The sequence below is a fragment of the Brienomyrus brachyistius genome, unplaced genomic scaffold, assembly GCF_023856365.1.
Source record: "Brienomyrus brachyistius isolate T26 unplaced genomic scaffold, BBRACH_0.4 scaffold33, whole genome shotgun sequence".
Taxonomy (NCBI): domain Eukaryota; kingdom Metazoa; phylum Chordata; class Actinopteri; order Osteoglossiformes; family Mormyridae; genus Brienomyrus; species Brienomyrus brachyistius.
The window spans coordinates 4062347-4081679 of record NW_026042308.1 but is presented as its reverse complement, the minus strand read 5'-3'; the positions used below and the strand labels follow the sequence as shown (position 1 = coordinate 4081679).

The window sequence follows — 19333 nt, the reverse complement described above, 5'->3', positions numbered from 1 at the left end:
TGCACACCTATGGGCAATTTAGCAAGTCCAATTAGCCTCAGCATATTTTTGGACTGTGGGGGCAAACCGGAGTACCGGGAGGAAACCCCACGACAACATGGGGAGAACATGCAAACTCCACACACATGTGACCCAGGCGGAGATTCGAACCCAGGTCCCAGAGGTGTGAGGCAACAGTGCTAACCACTGCAGGACCATGCCTCCTGTTGTATGAGTAATATAATGTAAAAATTAAATTCTATTTTATGTCCTTCATAAAGTACAAAAGGCAAGCATATCACACAGGTAAAACACCCACATTTAAAAAATGTTTTCATGAAAGTCTGTAATCCTGAAGAGGAAGTGTGACAATCGTGAGTTTTTGGGCAACCACAGAAAAGCAGAAAAGTAAGTAGAGACAGTGAGATAATTAGTGCCAGTCAGATGATAGACGTATACAGTATGTGAGTCAAAGATTCTTCATATATTAATCATTCCCATTCAGGTAACAAATCCTTAGAAATCCATTCCTGAGCATCATGCCAAGAAGCACCACTTGTTTACTGATAACTGCTTTCATGTAAACTCTGCTGTGCTGAGAGTAAAGATGAAGAGGGAGAGACAGCAAGAGGCTGCTGACGGCAGAGAATGCAGGCGACATGGAGGGGAGTGAGAAAAGGAGCAAATATTGATGGTTAAGAGTGAATAATGACGTCACAGCAGCCTGATCCTGATGTTAGTTTAATATGCTTCTTAGTTTGGCCTGTGGTGTGTATTTCAGATACAGCATTTAATCAGGGAGACTGAGTGTGAGTCAATGACAGAGAGAGAGAGAGAGAGAGAGAGAGAGAGAGAGAGAGAGAGAGCAGACAGGCAGGTGAAGATGAAGGTGTATTAGGGAGGAGGGGGGAGGAGCTTGGACCTTCACCAAATCAGCCAAATGTAAATGTCACGTCTATCAAACAGGAGACCCTGCTTTCATGAGAAATGGTTTAAAGATCACACTGGGCTCCCTTACAGCCCCCCCTCTTCTTAAGGGGGGTTCTTTGTTTCTACTGTGCAAAATAATTTGTAACAAAAATGTCTAAACCGGCATGAGAGACACATTCAGCTCTTGTGAAGACGCATGTGAAACTGGAAAAGGCACTGGGGAAATTCAGTGCACATAAAGACAGGCAGTGCCACAGATTAGCACTGATGACATGGATTCAGAAGATCAATCCTGTTAATATTCAACCTTCAGATGAGCTGGAAAGAGCAGCAGCAAATGAGGAAAAATCTTCTGGAGTTAAGTACTTGGCACGGCAAGGCCTGGCTTTTCGAGGTGTTGGTAAGGAGAGTGGGAATTTCAAGCAGCTTCTAATGCAAACAGCAGAGGGCGATGCAGAGCTGACCATGTGGCTGAAAGGCCACTTTGATTTCACCAGTGCTGTTTAACTGTAACACCTGTTCCTGGGTTGCCCTCAGTCCTTGTTATTGGTTATGATTCTCACTGTCCTGCACTGTGTCTTGTTAGCTGTGTATTTAAGTGCCTGTTCTGCTTCTGTTGTTTCATGGTTCATTATAGCTGTATGTATGTATATAGTTCTCCAGTTGTGTTTATTCCATCATTTAGTTCATTCCTGGTCATTTGCTGTTTATTTTGGATCCATCCTGATCCTTTTGGTTTTGATGTGTGTGTTGTAATAAACCCTATTTTCCACCCGTGTCATGCACTGCCGCAACCAGAAGAGGGCAGAAGATATGGCACAAAAACAAAGGAAGAAGCCTAACTTTAAAAAGGACAAAAAACATCAAGACTCATCCAGCATGGGGTGGTGGGTTAACAAATAACACAAACAATCAAAGAATAAGCAAACAAATGAGAGAAAAGATGCAGAGATGACTGAGAAGCAGGGGATGACTGGAGAAGAGACGACAGGACCAGAAGACAGGAGGGATACAGGGAGAGCGGAGAAGAGAGTATAACTGAAGAATGGGAGAAGAGGAGAGACTACAGAGAACATAGATGACTGGAGGGGAGGGAATATAGGACCAACAGAGAGAAGGAGGAAGGGCTGTGGAGGAGAAGACAGGATAAGAGGGGAATATGTGAGCAGAGAAGGACAAACACCCCCACTGCCCAGCAAAGTGCACTTGTAAGTAAACCACAATTTTAGCCTTGGGCTCAATATATGGACTTGTCTCTGTGTAGCGATGCATAGAATCCTTGACACTGGTTATGACTGTACTGTATTAGTCCTAAACCTGCCATTATAGTGTAAGAAGAAAAGATTTTTTTTTAATAAATCATTTTAAAAAAAGGTAGAGCGATGTAGCCCCCGGAGAAGTCCCCCCCCCCCCCCCAAAGCCCTGTTTGTTCCCTTCTAGCTACCAGATGAAACTCACAATGCACCCCAACGACACCTAACTTCTCTTCCACATGATGCACCTTATTTACCCTTTGAATCCTGTCCATTATTGAGCGTTTTTCTATCCATTTGATTATAAGTTTATTACACTGTATGTACATTAGTCAGCCATTTTCCGGACAGTCTGGGCTACTCAGATATGTCATAATTCGATTTGTAAATGCTGACAGTCTTGATATTATCCTTCTTATCAGGAAAAACTACTTCTGCATATAGATATTTCTCAATTTTTAGTCTCATCTAATATAAAAATTGGCAGGTAGTACAAATATAATCTTATAAATGCTGAGATTAGAGTATCTGCGATGCAGGAATGCAGGGGTTTCATTGGGGCCCTTTCTATGGCTTAGTACTGTGAAGGAGTACATGGTTAGTGCCAGGCGCAAATGAATATCTTTGATTTTGCATCCATTTGGTAACTTGTTGAAGTTGTCTGATAGTCAGTAATACATGGTTTAATTAATATGATTCTTTATTTACTACTTTATAACATCTGAAAGAAACTGAAATAGGAAAGCTTATTTTAATTTATGGTCCACTGGATAAACACAGACATTACAGACGGTTTTAGAGTCTAATGCTGAATGTTGTTTGCTATGATTTTTCTGCCTGCATATGCTGTGATTGGTGCAGTGAAATTTGAGAATGTGTTTGTGGTCAGTATCATAGCCTCAGACAACAAACCAACGCTGTAGCGTGTCACTGTGTTTACATGTGAGAGGGGTTCCAGTTACATAAGGGACTCGTTCTAATTGTTTTGACGGAGCTCGACAAACCTAAAAAATAAATGCTGGTGTTATCAAAAACTATGTCATATAGCTATATTCCAGATTTATTACAGCCAAACACATCTCGGAGCTCCGAGGAACCTCCTTCTCCTTATATTTCCCTCTATCCCACTCTTCTCATCCCTCCATCCCTCAAATACTGTGTAATGATGATATGTGTGCATGTGGAGGGTGAGGGATGGGCGTGGAAGGTAATAGTTAATTAAGTGGCTACACCTGGGTTGTGAGGGATCTGGGGTTAATAGAGGGAGTGGGAGGCGCGTTAGGGAGATTTGGTCTGGTAGGCACCGTACGGGTGGGTCCCGGGGGAGGTGCCGCTCGCATGCCGTTTAGGGCTGCCGGCGGTGAAGCCAGAGAGTGGGCGGTAGGGACAGTTCCCGGTGCGGTAGGGCGAGGACAGTCAGGACAGTGGGGGTAGGAGGCTATGACCACTGCTTAGACGGGGTGGTTGATAGACGGGAGTAGCGGCACCCTCATAGGGACGGATTGGCGGTGGGGGGGGTGGGATTCCCTTTCCGTGGGACGTTCAAGGTGACGGACCGGTGTGATTGTTCCTTCCCCGGGGGAGGGTCCTGATCCCTGGGGGGGAGGGGGTGTTCTGTTTTAACTATGTCTTTATTGTATGTGTGTTACGTGTGGTTTAAATGCGCAGTGTAACCGCTTAGGGTCGGGACAGGACTATATACAGTAGGCGGTTCTGGTCCCGTAACGCTTGCCTGTGCCCGAAGTGTGGGGATTACTGTGCATTGCAGTGCTATTGGTGTGCCGTGCCCTAATAGGGATGTTGTGTGGTGCGGGATTTACTGTGTGGTAGCGTGGGTTAACACACGCTTAAAAAGGGGTGGTGTGCTACGGGGAGAAAGCGGGACCGAACTCTTTGTGAATCCAGATCCGACCCAATGGGTCGCTGCATGAATTGTACTGAATAAAAGTATCTTTGTACTTTTAGCTGCAGTCTGGTGGTGATCTGTTCTCCTTTCACAGCCTCTGACGCTAGTTTAGGTTAGTTGCACTGGTGGCAGCGGTAGGATCATTTCTTTCCTTTGTGGTTTTCCCGTTTAGAAATCTAGAATTAGCTTTAACATGTCGGAGGCCGAGGATAGTGTACAATCTCCTAATTATGAGGGCGCTGATTGTTCTGTTACGTCTAGAGAGTGTTTTCTCAATCTCCCGGTGGCCCCCCTGCTTACCCAATATTTATACCGGAAACTTTTAATGGTGTGGGGCGTGAGTGGTCTGACTGGTCGGAACAATTTGATCTGGCGGCTGAGGTAAACAGGTGAGATGATTCTCTGAAAATTAAGTTTATGTCTTTGCTATTGTGTGGCCGTGCTAGGGAGATGCTAACTACATCAAAAACCAAATGAATTAAAAAACGCGGAAAATAATGTTGAAATGAAAATATATTTTTTGACAGCGATCGGCGACCTGTAATATTTTTGACGATGTCGCTGCTATATCGCTATTTGTAAAAAAAAAGGAAAAAAATAGTTACTGGAAAAGCTACAGCGTTTTAAAAGTATTTGCTCTACCGATAAGCTACTGAAAGAAGTAAAGTTAGTAGCGTCGATTATTTTAGTTAGCTACTCCACAACACTGGACATAAAAATAACTGAACAATGTTAACATTTTCGTAATTTAAGCCCTCTCAACAGAAGCACTTTAATGAGAATATTTGAAAAATTAACTGATAACATATCAGTTATCTATATTTTTTTAATTTACTTTGAAAACAGACTCAAATTAAGCCTATACGAAAAATTCAGAAGCCTATACAGTCTCAAATGAAGCCTGTTGCGTTTTTATACAATCGGTCTGGGATTCCGCTTAACGTCACGCCCGAAGCTCACACTTTGATTGCAAACGGGAAGAAACATAACTATTGTCACGTACACCGGCGGATGTCATCAATTAAGCCTGCATACTGGAGACTACAAAGGGACAGCACACGCAACGGGGGTTGCGAAGTATTGCCAATGTTTCATTTCTATATCGAGCGCTTGCTTGTCCAGTGTCATTCCCTCGTTCCTTACCTTGCCTGCCTTCCTTTCCCAGAGCAGCCCTCGTCCCTGAACCTCCCGTCCTGCCTTCCCTGCCAGCCCCAGGATCTCTCGTCTCCCCTTCCCTTCGTCTCCGTGTCCTGTGCCTGCCTGTTGGACTGGATCTCCCCGGCTACCGAATCTACCTTCTGTCCCCGACCATTCTTCTTGCCTGGCCCATTGAAAGCCTGTTACCTGCTCGATCTAATAAAGATCGCGCTGTTCCGCATTCCTGGGTCCGCGTTTCCCTGCCGAGGGTGTCCTAACAATTATGTCTCCAGTAATAATTTTCTGCTAATAGCATTAATTCTCTTATTTCGGTATCGGTGTACTGCATGTACATGTTATCACCATCAAAGAAAAAAACGCGTTATGACTTATCAGTCATTATTATTGTTTTTGTCGTTTATTTAATCGTGTAGCAATACTGCCACTTGTCATATTATTCATTGCGTATTTATATAATATTAACCAATGACCAATCTCTGTATCTTACTAGCATCTTTTGCGCATTTGTCTTTGTATCAGCCGTAGCGGTCTGCAGGGGGAATCGCAGAAGCTGGAGTTTCTTAGAGCGCTGCATGGGTTTGGACAAACATTAGGTATTGGTAATATTACTGGACAAAAATATATCGTTATTGGTGTCCACCAAAGTTTCCAGCACTAGCTACAAGAAATGAGATTGAATGCATTTGCTCGTTTTTATTTGTATTTATTTTTTAAAAAGTTTCTTACATTATATCCGTGCTTTTTAAAGGTTATATCTCAATTTTTCAAAAGTAAACACAAAAAGGATGACACTTAATGCCCCCTCCCTGCCCCCACCCTATTTAGAACGTTAGCGTTCCATTACGTAAAAAATGCAGTACCACGTCATGATGCACCGCTTATAAATAATCTGTTTGATAAGGGAGAAGCAAACACAAACGATTCGTGAGTGCATCGTACGTGTTGTAAGAGCAAGTGAAGCTGAAAGACATTGACAGTGAAGGTAAGGCCTCCCCTTCAAAATGTATACTTCACTTAGATCAAAGGTCTTAAACTAAAAAAAAACGCTGTGATATGCTAAACTACCGACCGCAAAACGTGCAGACTGGCGGGTGTCAATTGCGCTGGAATGACATTACATGGTTTTAATTTTTCTCTGATATCGGCCGGCCATATACAGTAATTTGTTTGAGACCCCTGAATTTAAATAATAATTATTTTTTATAACGATGGTGGCCTATATAATGTGCCGATTTACTTGTGAAGTTGTTCAGCTGGTTGACATGGCATTGATTACTGCTTTTTAAGAAAGTGCATGTAGTCTCACACTGCAGAAGTCCATTGCTCAGTTGTCAGCATGCTCAGCGTGTCGCCTGTGATGTGTCCTGCACAGCAGCAGGCTACATTGCGTTTAATGGACTAATACTTCTTCAACCCATTAAATGATTCCTTTCTCTCTCCCTGCCAGTGATGGCACCTTCTATCAATCTCTTCACCTTCCTCGTCCTGTCCCTGGTGGGGGGCAGCTCTTCATGGAACGAAGCTTCTCCTTGCGGATCCGGCTCCATCCTGACAAGGCCCTACACGGCCTTGTGTGAGCTGGATGCGGTGTGGGGCTTGGTGGTGGTGGTGGCGGCAGCGGCGGCGGCCCTCGCCTCGCTGATCCTGCTCCTGGTGGTACTGTGTCGCCTGCGGAAGATCACAGAGGCTGAGGAGCGCAGCGGGGTGGCGCCGCTACTCCTGCTGCTCGCAGCCATATTTGGGCTTTGTGGCCTCAGCCTGGGATACATCGCTGAGCAGCAAGAGAGCCTCTGCTTCGCCCGGCGTGTCCTGAGGGGGGTGTTGCTTGCTATCTGCAACACATGCCTCGTGTTTCATGGTCTGCGACTGCGCCGGTTGGGACAAGGTGCTCATAGCCCCAGCACAGGTCAACTGATGGGGCTGGCGGTGGCCTTGGCCGTGTTGGATCCGGAGTGGATCCTTCTAGCCACGATGTCCACATGCCAGCCAGCCTGTGAATACCAGCCGCTGGACTTTGCGCTGGCCACCACTTATGTGCTGGTCCTGCTCCTGGCAGCACTGGTGGGGGCGGCCTGCAGTCTGTGGAGGCAGCAGCCTCGGTGGAGGTGCAGGACCGCGTGGCTGCTCATCACCTGCCTGGCCTCAGTCCTGCTGTGGGTGGCCTGGATCACCTTCTGCCTGTATGGCAACGCGGCGCTTGGCCTGTCCCCAACATGGGACAACCGGGTACAGGCAGTGGTGCTGCTGGCACAGGCATGGCTGCTCATACTGCTGCACGCTGCTCCTGAGGTCCACGCCACCTTACGGCCCCCGTCCCGCATGAGAGAGGCCAATTTAGAGGAGGGCCTTTCTCACCTGTAGTTTGGAGCAAACCGGGACTTCGTGTTCAGTGACAACAACTCAGGTATGGTACTTTGTTTTCGCTTCTTTGACCTACTCTGTGACTCTGTGTGTACTTGAGAGAGAGCATAGCCCTCGCTCTTTCCTCACATGGAGCCCCTACTGGAAGTCTGTGGAATAGCAGCATATAAACAAGGTCTATGGACCTTTCCCTGTAACTCAGATCTCACTTGAGCAGAGCTTAGGTACCATGGCTGCATGTGCCCCCCCCCAACAATCCCAATAAAAAATGTGAAGTATGACTACTGCACTGCTGAAGGATGTTTACATGATCAATATCTGTCTCTCTCCTGCAGGTGTCCTCCCCAGCCCCCAGGAAACATTACATTTTAAATAAATAATATATATATATATATCATCATCTCTGGAAGTGGTGTGTTTTTTTAGGGTTAAAAAGTTGAGAAACATTCATTGGTCATCATCATACCATATATCAGTAGCCCAGCCACTGGTCAGTTCCTTCACTCTACTGTTACAGACTTTCATGAAAACATTTTTTAAATGTGGGTGTTTTACCTGTGTGATATGCTTCCCTTTTGTACTGGACATAAAATAGAATTTAATTTTTACATTATATTACTCATACAACAGGCGACATGGTGGTGCAGTGGTTAGCACTGTTGCCTCACACCTCTGGGACCCGGGTTCGAGTCTCCGCCTGGGTCACATGTGTGTGGAGTTTGCATGTTCTCCCCATGTCGTCGTGGGGTTTCCTCCGGGTACTCCGGTTTCCCCCCACAGCCCAAAAACATGCTGAGGCTAATTGGAGTTGGTAAATTGCCCGACTGGTATGTGAATGTGCCCTGCGATGGGCTGGTCCCACATCCTGGGTTGTTCCTTGCCTCGTGCCCATTGCTTCCGGGATAGGCTCCGGACCCCCCGCGACCCAGTAGGATAAGCGGTTTGGAAAATGGATGGATGGATTACTCATACAAACACACACATCTGTAGGTTCTCAACTCCAGGTTTATATCAAACACATTAAAGCCAAACAAATGCAAAAAGTCCATGTATCGTTTGTCCTTGGGTTTTCCAGTCCAAAACGAAATCAGGAAAACTAAACAACAGCAGCGTTTTTTGGTTTTTCTGTTAGAAGGGGAAAAAGCGAAAAGCAGAAAACAAAAAATCAGGCTTCATATTTTATCCTAAAATGTAGAAAATATTACAAAAATACACCATTCTAAGGGTGGGTGTTTCCAAGCTTATGACTGGGACTGTTAATGTTGTAAAATTAAGATAAAGTTCACATTAGGCTGTATCTTACATCTCTGGTATCTGTTAGATCTGAATTTACTCATAGAAAAGAAACAAAAAAAGGTGATTTTACGGTTTTCCCATTTGGTTTTAAAACAGAAAAACAACAAATTTATTTTTGTATGACGCGTTATCCCAACAATACATTGTCTCAAAGCGCTTTACAGCATCCCCACCCAAAGCCCCTGTCGAATAGAAGAGATGGCTAAGTGCCAAGTCACATTGTCCAAATCATAGGATTTGAGGCACAACCGGGGAGCAGGGAGGTGATGACAAGCCCGTGCCGACTCTCCTTCCAATCGCCAGGCAACCAGAAGTAATTAGGCAGCGGGTCATACATGGAAGATGGCACAGGCAGAACGCGAGCTGGATGCAAGGACGTCATGGGTACATGTCACATGTAGCAGGGTGTGCTGAAAATCTTGATAGATTGAGGTCTCCAGGCAGCACACCCCAGGAGGAGTTGGGGAAATAAAATGTGCAATTAGTCAAAGTATAGGGGAGACTATAGGCAGTGCTAACAGTTAGGTGAGTGCAATATGAAGTGCAAAGTGCAAGCTCCGGCAGATATGGCAATGGCAGCATAAGTAGGAGGGAGAGGCAAGTGGGAATGCAGGCATGGGGAGTCCCTGAAATGTCCCTGAAATGTCAGCACTCCAGTTCCACAAGGGATGGTGAAGCTAGAGTGACAGACTGACAGTTCAGTTTATCTAAAGCCAATGGCATCGAACGCCACCCAGCTCTACACCTCACACTGTAGGTCTGACTGGTGGCAGCGGTGGGATCATTTCTTTCCTTTGTGTTTTTTCCGTTTAGAAACCTAGAATTAGCTTTAACATATCGGAGGCGGAGGATAGTGTACAATCTCCTAATTATGAGGGCGCTGATTGTCCTGTTACGTCTAGAGAGTGTTTTCTCAATCTCCCGGTGGCCCCCCCTGCTCACCCAATATTTATACCGGAAACTTTTAATGGTGTGGGGCGTGAGTGGTCTGACTGGTCGGTAAACAGGTGGGATGAGTCTCTGAAAATTATGTTTAAGTCTTTGCTGGTGTCTGGCCGTGCTAGAGAGATGTATAGTGGGATGCCGAGTGAGGCTAAAACTAATTATGGGTTGTTAAAAGCGGCTATTGCAAGGTGTTTTGAACCTGGTGATAGTAGTGATTGGAATAGAGATAGTTTTACCGCCCGTCGCCGCCTGCATAGCGAGACGGCAAGGGAATTTGGTAACGCCTTACGGAGATTAGCCGCTAGGGCTTATCCCACGGCTGATCATCGGATTTGTGATCTGTTGGCAAGAGACCAGTTTATTACGCATTTTGCTACCGGTGATTTTCGGGTTAGCCTGTGTAGTGCCAAGCCTAATACGCTGGAAGATGTCATTGAACTTGCTTCTGAAATGGAGTTGCTGAGAAGTTTGGAGCAGACTTCTTTGCCACCTGACGTTAAAGTGAGGGGAGTGGTGGAGCATAAATTAGAAAGGGATGAACAAATGGAGGTGTTGTTGGGGGTGGTAGAGGAGTTAAGGCAGGAGGTAAAATCGCTTCGTACCACGGTGTCTAAGATGCAAGAGGGGATGAAAAGCTTTCTAAGTAAATATGGGGTGGTGTTGGATTTTGGTAGGAAGGAGTGTCGGGTTATGGGTCAATTATTACCTCTCCTTGTGCCAGCAGATGTGGACAAGCCTCGGGTCGTCATGGTTCCAGAAGATACTGTAATCCCCCCCCCCCCCCCTCGAAGTGAGGCAATCATTGCTGGTAAGGTGGAGAATACAGGTGGGGCTGCTTTTGAGGGTATGTTGGAGCCTTTGGATTCGGCATCTAGCCAGTGTAATATAATGATGGGGGGATGAGGGTAGGTACCTTGCATACGGGTATTGAGGTGAGTCGGAAAGCAGAGAATGTAGACCTGGGTGAGGATGAGGAGGATTCTGTTGTGCCCTGGACAGTCGATAGGCTTGTAACATATTTTGATTGCACCAGAAGGGGTTTGCCTCATCCGATATGACTGGTATTTATACCGCGTTGCAGAAGAATTTGTCTGTATTTAGTGCCGGAGAGGGAGATTTGGGGAGAACTCGCCTGATGTTGTATAACATTGATACTGGTGAGGCGAAGCCGGTAAAGTTGCCTCCCCGCCGTGTCCCCCTCCATTTGCAGGAGGAAGTATCTGGTCACTTAAAGCAGATGCTGGAGAATAACATCATTCAGCCCTCGAATAGCCCTTGGGCAGCGCCGGTGGTTCTGGTACGGAAGCGAGATGGTGGCCTTCGGTTTTGCGTTGATTATCGCAAATTGAATGATGTTACCCGTAAAGACACGTACCCCTTACCCCGAATTAATGATGCGTTGGGTAGTTTGAGCAAGGCTTGCTGGTTTTCTATATTGGATTTAGCCAATGGGTACTGGCAAGTCGAGGTGGATCCAAAAGATAAGCATAAGACGGCGTTTATCACTCGTCAGGCCTTTTCCAATTTAATGTGCTGAGTTTTGGCCTGTGTAACAGTCTGAGAACTTTTCAGCGTCTCATGGATTTAGAGTTGGCGAGTCTTCAGTGGACTACTTGTTTGGTGTACTTAGACGATACAATAATATTTGGCCGTACCTTTCAAGAACATCTGGACCATGTGGATGAGGTTATAACGAAATTGCGTCAGGCTAATCTGAAGGTTAAACCGGCGAACTGTAACTTGTTTGCCACAGAAGTGCAGTATTTGGGTCATATAATATCGGCTAGGGGTGTGAAAGCTGATCCGGCTAAAGTGGAAGCTGTGCGCCAGTGGCCGGTGCCTAAAAATCAGACAGAGGGGAGGAGTTTTGTGGGCCTTGCCTCTTATTATAGGAGGTTTATTCGGGGTTTTGCTGAACTTGCTCGTCCTCTGCTCCAGCTGACCGAGAAGGGCAGACGGTTTACATGGACAGAAGCTTGTCAGGCAGCATTTGAACAGCTCAAACTTAGTTTGATGTCTGTACCAGTCCTGTCTTACCCCGACCCTAATAAAACCTTTATATTAGATACGGATGCGAGTGATGCAGGTATTGGGGCAGTATTGTCCCAGGTAGAAGGGGGACGGGAACAGGTGATAGCATATGCTAGTAGGGCTTTGACTAAACAAGAAAGGAAATATGCAACAACCAAGTAGGAGTTAAGTATGGTTACCTTCATAAAACATTTTAAATACTACTTCTTGGGGAAGGAGTTCGTCTTACGGACAGATCATAACTCCTTAAGATGGTTGCATAATTTCCAAGGTTTAGAGGGGCAGTTGGCTAGGTGGGTGGAGCAGCTGGCCAGCTTCCAATATAAGAGAGTGCATCGGCCGGGTCGGGGACACGCTAATGCGGACGCCCTCTCTAGAGTGCCCGCTTTTCTGCCAGTAACCTCAGACTCACCTCCAGCTACCCAGGAAAAAGGGGGAGAGGTGATATGTGCGGTGAGAGAGGTGTGTCAGGAGGCAGTGGCATGTCAGGAGGAGTGTGATGAGCTGGGGCAGGATCAGCAAGGAGATGCTGAGCTGCGGGAGATTTTTGCTTTAAAGGAAGGGAGGGAGGGCAGGTAGTCAGCCTCCAAATGAGTTGTGGAAATATGCATCAGTGTGGGATCAGTTGCAGGTGCAGGGTTCTAGGTTGGTACGATATCCACCTTTGCATTCTGATGCAGCAAACCAAGTCCAGGTTGTTATCGACAAGTCTTTGGTGCCAGAAATTTTGAGGCAGTTGCATGATGCTACCACTAGGGGTCATTTGGGAATACAAAAGTTGCAAGCAAAGGTGAAAGATCGCTTTTATTGGCTGGGATGGTTTGGGGATGTTAAGCACTTGTGTCGGGAGTGTGTGGATTGTGGTTCCCGGAAAGTGGTGGGGAAACAGGGAGGTGCCCCGCTGCAGTCTGTTGTAACCGCTAGGCCATATGAACGGGTAGCATTGGACATTTTAGGGCCATTACCGGTAACTCCAGGGATAAATATGTACATTGTGGTCATTGGGGATTATTTCTCAAAATGGACTGAGGCATTCCCTCTCCCTAATCAGGAAGCTTCCACTGTGGCCCAGGTCTTGGCGGAGCAGTGGGTCTGTCGCTCTATCCATACAGATCAGGGTCGCAATTTTGAATCAAATTTATTTAAAGAGGTGTGTCAATTGTTGAACATTCAAAAGACTAAGACATCAGCTTATCACCCCCAGTCAGATGGGATGATTGAGAGGTTTAACAGGACATTGTTGGCAATGTTGTCTCTCTTTGTGGAGGAAAATCAGTCCAATTGGGATGTTTTGTTGCCTTGTGTGATGATGGCTTACAGGAGTAGTATTCACTCTAGTACTGGGGTTACACCGTACAAGGTTGTTTTTGGGCAAGAGATAGTGTTGCCAGTGGATGTTATGTTGAATCTCAACGAGGGGGAAAGATTTTCCTTTGTAACGGAATATGTGGCCAGACTAGGGGACATATTGTCCACAGTGGTGGGAGCAGTGAAACGTCATCAGGCAAGAGCTTCGGGTAAGCAGAAGCAAGCGTATGACTTTAGAGCGCAAGTCAAGTACTATTCAGAGGGGAACTGGTATGGGTTTGGAGGAAGGCTAGAAGACGGGGGTTATGTCCAAAGTTACAGAGGAGGTTTAAGGGTCCATATAAGGTGGTGGAAAGGATAACGGAGGTATTGTATCGAGTGGTACCAGTGGAAGGGGGAAGTGAGGTGGTGGTGCATTTTAATCGACTTAAACCATTTCTCTCTACTGTAACAGAGGCTGCCAATCAGGAGGGCAGAGACCAAGTGATGCCTGTTGGTACCCTGCCTGAGCTAAGAGATTCCCCCCTGGTGGTGGCTATCCGCAACCACGGCCCTAAGTAGAAAAGGGTGGTGAGATGGAGGGGGGTGCCAGGGCTAGAAGTGTGGGCAATGGCAGCCAATCGGCCAGAAGAGGCAAGTGCAATTGGACCAGGGCAGCAGGGGGAAGGGGTCCAGCCTACCTGAACCTGGCGGAGCCGAGCCCGTAAGGTCCCTCCAGAGCCACACAGCGATGGGCCTGCTGCTATGCATGGGGCCAAGGAACAAGAACGGAGGGAAGGGGCTCCAGTTCAGAAGACTCGTCTGCGACGTCAGAGGATGCCACCAACATGGTCCAAGGACTATGAAATGTTGTGACTCAAGGACGAGTCTGCCCTAAGGGTGGGGGAGTGTAATGATGATGTATGGGGGGTGAGGTATGGGCGTGGAAGGTAATAGTTAATTAAGTGGCTACTCCTGGGTTGTGAGGGATCTGGGGTTAAGAGAGGGAGTAGGAGGCGCGTTAGGGAGAATTGGTCTGGTAGGCACCGTACGGGTGGGGTCCGGGAGGGAGGTGCCGCTCGTATGCCGTTTAGGGCTGCCGGCTGTGAAGCCAGAGAGTGGGCTGTAGGGACAGTTCCCGGTGCGGTAGGGCGAGGACAGTCAGGACAGTGGGGGTAGGAGGCTATGACCACTGCTTAGACGGGGTGGTTGATAGACGGGAGTAGCGGCACCCTCATTGGGACGGATTGGGGGGGGGTGGGATTCCCTTTCCGTGGGACGTTCTAGGTGACGGACCGGTGTGATTATTCCTTCCCCGAGGGAGGGTCCTGATCCCGGGGGGGGAGGGGGTGTTCTGTTTTAACTATGTCTTTATTGTGTGTGTGTTCTGTGTGTTTTAAATGCGCAGTGTAACCGCTTAGGGTCGGGACAGGACTATATACAGTAGGCGGTTCTGGTCCCGTAACGCTTGCCTGTGCCCGAAGTGTGGGGATTACTGTGCATTGCAGTGCTATTGGTGTGCCGTGCCCTAATGGGGATGTTATGTGGTGCGGGATTTACTGTGTGGTAGCGTGGGTTAATAACACACACTTGAAAAGGGGTGGTGTGCTACGGGGAGAAAGAGGGACCGAACTCTTTGTGAATCCAGATCCGACCCGATGGGTCGCTGCATGAATTGTATTGAATAAAATTATCTTTGTAATTGTAGCTGCAGTCTGGTGGTGATCTGTTCTCCGTTTACAGCCTCTGATGCTACTGTAGTTTGGGTTCGTTACAATATCAATTCGATGACTCGCATATTCCCTATAATATAGGGTCTATATTTTCTAATTTTAAGTTTTTTTAATGTTTATAACCTTAGATCTATGCAAACCATTTCGTATATATCCAACAACACAGTACAATTATGGTGGATATCTGGTTTATGACAGTAAAACAATGTACATTTTATGTACACTGAATGTAAAATTAAAGTTAATGAAAGCAAAATTATTGAAAACAGCTGTTGTGCCTTCGATTTACTGAAACACATGTTGGTACAATAAAACCATTAAAATTTTACAGATAAAGCATTTGACCATCCATCCATCCATTTTCCAAACCGCTTATCCTATTGGCTCGCGGGGGGTCCGGAGCCTATCCCGGAAGCAATGGGCACGAGGCAGGGAACAACCCAGGATGGGGGGCCAGCCCATCGCAGGGCACACTCACACACCATTCACTCACACATGCACACCTACGGGCAATTTAGCAACTCCAATCAGCCTCAGCATGTTTTTGGACTGTGGGGGGAAACCAGAGTACCCGGAGGAAACCCCACGACAACATTGGAAGAATATGCAAACTCCACACACACGTGACCCAGGCAGAGTCTCGAACCCGAGTCTCAGAGGTGTGAGGCAACAGTGCTAACCACTGCACCACCATGCTACCCCTGCATATGACCATAAGTTTAATTTCTGTAAAAATACAGAAAAGAAATTGACCAGTTTCACTGAAGGGGTTTCTTTTATTTTACAAACTGTGCGTAAAAATATGTTTATGCAATGTAGTTTTGATAAACCTTTACTGTCATTTAACATAAGAGGAAAAAAATAATTATACTGCAGTCAAAATGGCTGATATAAAATCGTTTAAAACTGTGACAAATTTTGCCTTTTTTTACAGTGTATACTTCCAGTCACAAGGTAGCAGATACGGATTTCTGAAATAGCAAAGATAAAGGTCAATGATTAATATCCCTCATCTCTTTTAAAACTCTAGGTAAGATGCTGTTTTGATATCCTGTCTAGGGTTGGAGTGTAACAGTATTCACGGGAAAGGGGAATGGGATAAAGGGACAAACGGGGTGAGGGCAAGAAGGGAACACCAGTGGACAAAGGCATATTTTTTGTATTTTCATTTTTTTTCATGTATAATGACACTGAACAAATAACCCTGTGCAAAAGACTTTGGGAGTGACCACAGCCAAAATAACAAACAAAATCCCCAACTATCAAGTGCGACCCACAGCTAATCTCACCTAAGTGCAAAAGAAAAGGAAACCAAAAGACAAACACTCCACCTCACTCCCTAACCAAATAAACAGAGTCCAACACACACTTGCAAAACAAAACAGCAGTCACTCCCTATGCAGCAATACAATCACACATACATAACTTACACACAAGTCAAAGCAACGAGGGGGCTAGTGAAGACGTAAACCAAAGAAAACCAAGCGGGGAGACAGCAAGCCAAACTGAGGTCGCGGGGGGGACCGGAGCCTGTCCTTGGAACAACAGGCGTAGGCAGGAACCAACCCTGGGCAGGAGTCAACACTCTGCAGGGCGCAAACACTCACAACTCAGATTTGCCAATTAACCTACCCTGCGCACTTTTGGACTGTGGGAGGAAACCGGAGCCCCTGCTGGAAGTCTTTCCCCATTCACCAGATTAGATTGCCAGAAGACTGAAAATTAGATATCAAATACTAGAGTGACATAAAAACAAAAAACAAGTTTGCTTGTAATGAGACGCAAAACAGAAGATTATCTCTTTTTATATTTTGAGAAAACATTTTAACATTTATCCAACCGGTCAAATGGTTTAATACTTCATACAGCAGCATTTCTAAACTCATTCCTCAGCACACCAGACAGCTCCACATTTTTGCTCTGTCCCAGATCCCTGCATGCATGAACCAAACAGTCACCTTTTACTGCTGTGCTGAGAGCTTGGACAGAGCAAAACTGTGGATCTTTGCAGTGGGGTCCAAGGACTGGGTTGGGAAACCCTGGCATAGAGGAGACTGCAGTGAGAGCCAAGAAAAAAAGAGATTAGAGAGGAAGGTAAAATGCTTCCATTAGCATGGCAAATAAGCTGCAAGTACAGACCCTGTGCTTCCATTACAAACAAAAAGCCTGTATGACCCTCCTAAACACACAAGTCAGATTAACTTAACCAGGGGAAATAAGCATAAAACTTGGCAAAGACTAGACTATGAAAAGGGAAGGTGAACATCATACTTACAAGAACTTCTGCTAAAGCAAATGGACAAACCCCTTTTAACGGAATCAAGTTACTTAAAAAAAAATAATAATCCAAAAATAAATCAATAAAAATTAAGAAAAACACAATCATGCTTTGAACTAATACTGCAGTCAGTCCTAAATGTTCCCATGACATTCTTTTCGTCACGACGCACACTCGGTACATACTGGTTAAAAACCATTTATAATCCTTCATGTACCAGTCTATGATGGAGCACCCCAACCTGGGCCACCCATCCAACATGGCAGATTTCTGCCCCCTGGCCCCAGAGACTAGCAGACCAACCTCTGGAAACAGGGAACCAGGGGGACATGGGCCGCTGACTGGATGGGCGGCTCCAGAATGAGGTGAAGCAGAAGGTAGACTCCACAGCAGAGGACCGAGGAATGTAGACCAAAACCAGGGAACCTGAAGTGGCAAGAACACAAACCAGGACAGACATATAAAACCAAAGGAAACGCATCAGTGGCACAGCCCACCAGCTTGTGAAAGATGGCTACCTGGCATCATGAATCCCTTAATCAAAAACCTTTGTGATGGCAACTTTGCCACCCAGGACTGATCCCTTCTAAAGACCACAAGTTTCAATGCAAGGTTTCCGAAATGTTTTGAAACATTAGTCCATGTGACTGCTGTGGTATTGTTCCAGGCAAGGAAAACAACTTAGGAGAAAATTTCCGTGCATGTTGGGTGTTTGTGGTACTGTTGGGCTGAGGGGGTAATTGAGTGACTATTAACCTTTGAAATCCAATTATATTATTTAAACAGGTTAGTAGTGAGACAGTGTGATTTAGATAAGGATAAGGATGTTTTATTGTCATTACGAAACGTGTTCTATATGAAGGGAACAAAATGAGGCACTCAGATCCGGTGTATTAGCAATAATAAAATAAAAATAAAATCGAAAGAACAATACAATGAATAATATGGTAACAATTAACATAAAATAGAATAAAGACATTAAGATAAATTCCATTAGGAGAATTTAACCATGGATGTAAAATGAGCAGGTGTGAGTGTAGCAGAGATTACTGAGGTCTGTGTGTAATAAAGTATATGTGACACTGGCTGAGGAAGCAGCAACGTGTGTGTGTGCAAAGTCACAGTAATAACCTGCAGCACTGAGGGATCTATTGCAGCGAAGCCCTGACATGTAACACTGGTGATGAATAGCAGTGTTAGATATAGGTATAGTGGGGTACTTATAATTATAGTAGGTGTAGGATCAAGGCCTGGATTAGATTTAGTTAGAAACATACAGGGCAAATCTAGATAACACATGCACACACAGATTACAAATAAATATAAATTTAGGGGCAGTGTGTAGCTCAGTGTGCTAAGCCTGTGATCAGAAAATAGCCCACTTTAGCCCAGCCTGGACACATCTGTGGGTCCTTCAGCAAGGCCCCCAGCTCCCTGGGTGCCACTATGACTGGCTGCCCGTCACGGCCAGCTCGCTCTGAGCAAGTTGGGGGAGGCAAAACGAAAATATATTGATGGGGATCAATAAAAAGTATTAATTCTTTTCCTACGGTCTGAGCATTCGGTCAATCCAAGTACAGAGAGTGGTAATGTGGACAATGCTGCTTGCATTTCCGGCCCAGCAAGGCCTGCTGCTGCTCCACAGCTATATATATTCAGCACTGACCTTTTTCCATTCAGTGGTTGTTAAAATAACTTTGTGTAGCCTAGTAATGGTGTAGTGTAATATTCTTTGGTTTGTAATATAAGGGATTAAATAATATCTTCCAAATGAGATACAGGCCCTCCACATTTTCAGTGAAAAGAGACCAGACAGCATGAAAGCTCTTCCTACAGTTGCCTCTGCTGTATCTCAGATTTTCAAAAGGTAACACAGAAAACACATCTTTAACCTATTGTCTGAAGGCAGGGGGTCTGGAGGACTTCCACTGCGTGAGAGTTGTTCTTCCACCCAGCAGAGAGGAGAAGGCTGTGGCTCTGGCCTGTGAGGCGGTGTATTGTTTTTCTGCGGGGAGATGTGAGCATCGGGTGAGACTCGACTCAAATGCAGCCACTTTGAGACAGACGTGGACTTTAAGGAAACACAGACTACACATGGAACAGCAATGACTGAGCTGGGGAACGCAGTGAGGGCAGACATATTTATACACAGCACACTAATCAGCGACAAAACAGG

General features: G+C 45.8%; 1 protein-coding gene across 1 annotated transcript in view; it reads left to right on the top strand.

Moving 5' to 3' along the window:
• Positions 1-7984, top strand: part of LOC125721427 (G-protein coupled receptor family C group 5 member B-like) — a 75607-nt gene extending 67623 nt beyond the window's left edge. Inside the window, exons 3-4 of the mRNA XM_048997331.1 lie at positions 7332-7630; positions 7923-7984. Of these exons, the coding sequence (XP_048853288.1) occupies positions 7332-7587 (256 nt within the window). The 3' untranslated portion in view covers positions 7588-7630; positions 7923-7984. The remainder of the gene's footprint in view (positions 1-7331; positions 7631-7922) is intronic.
• The last annotated feature ends 11349 nt before the right edge of the window (positions 7985-19333 follow it).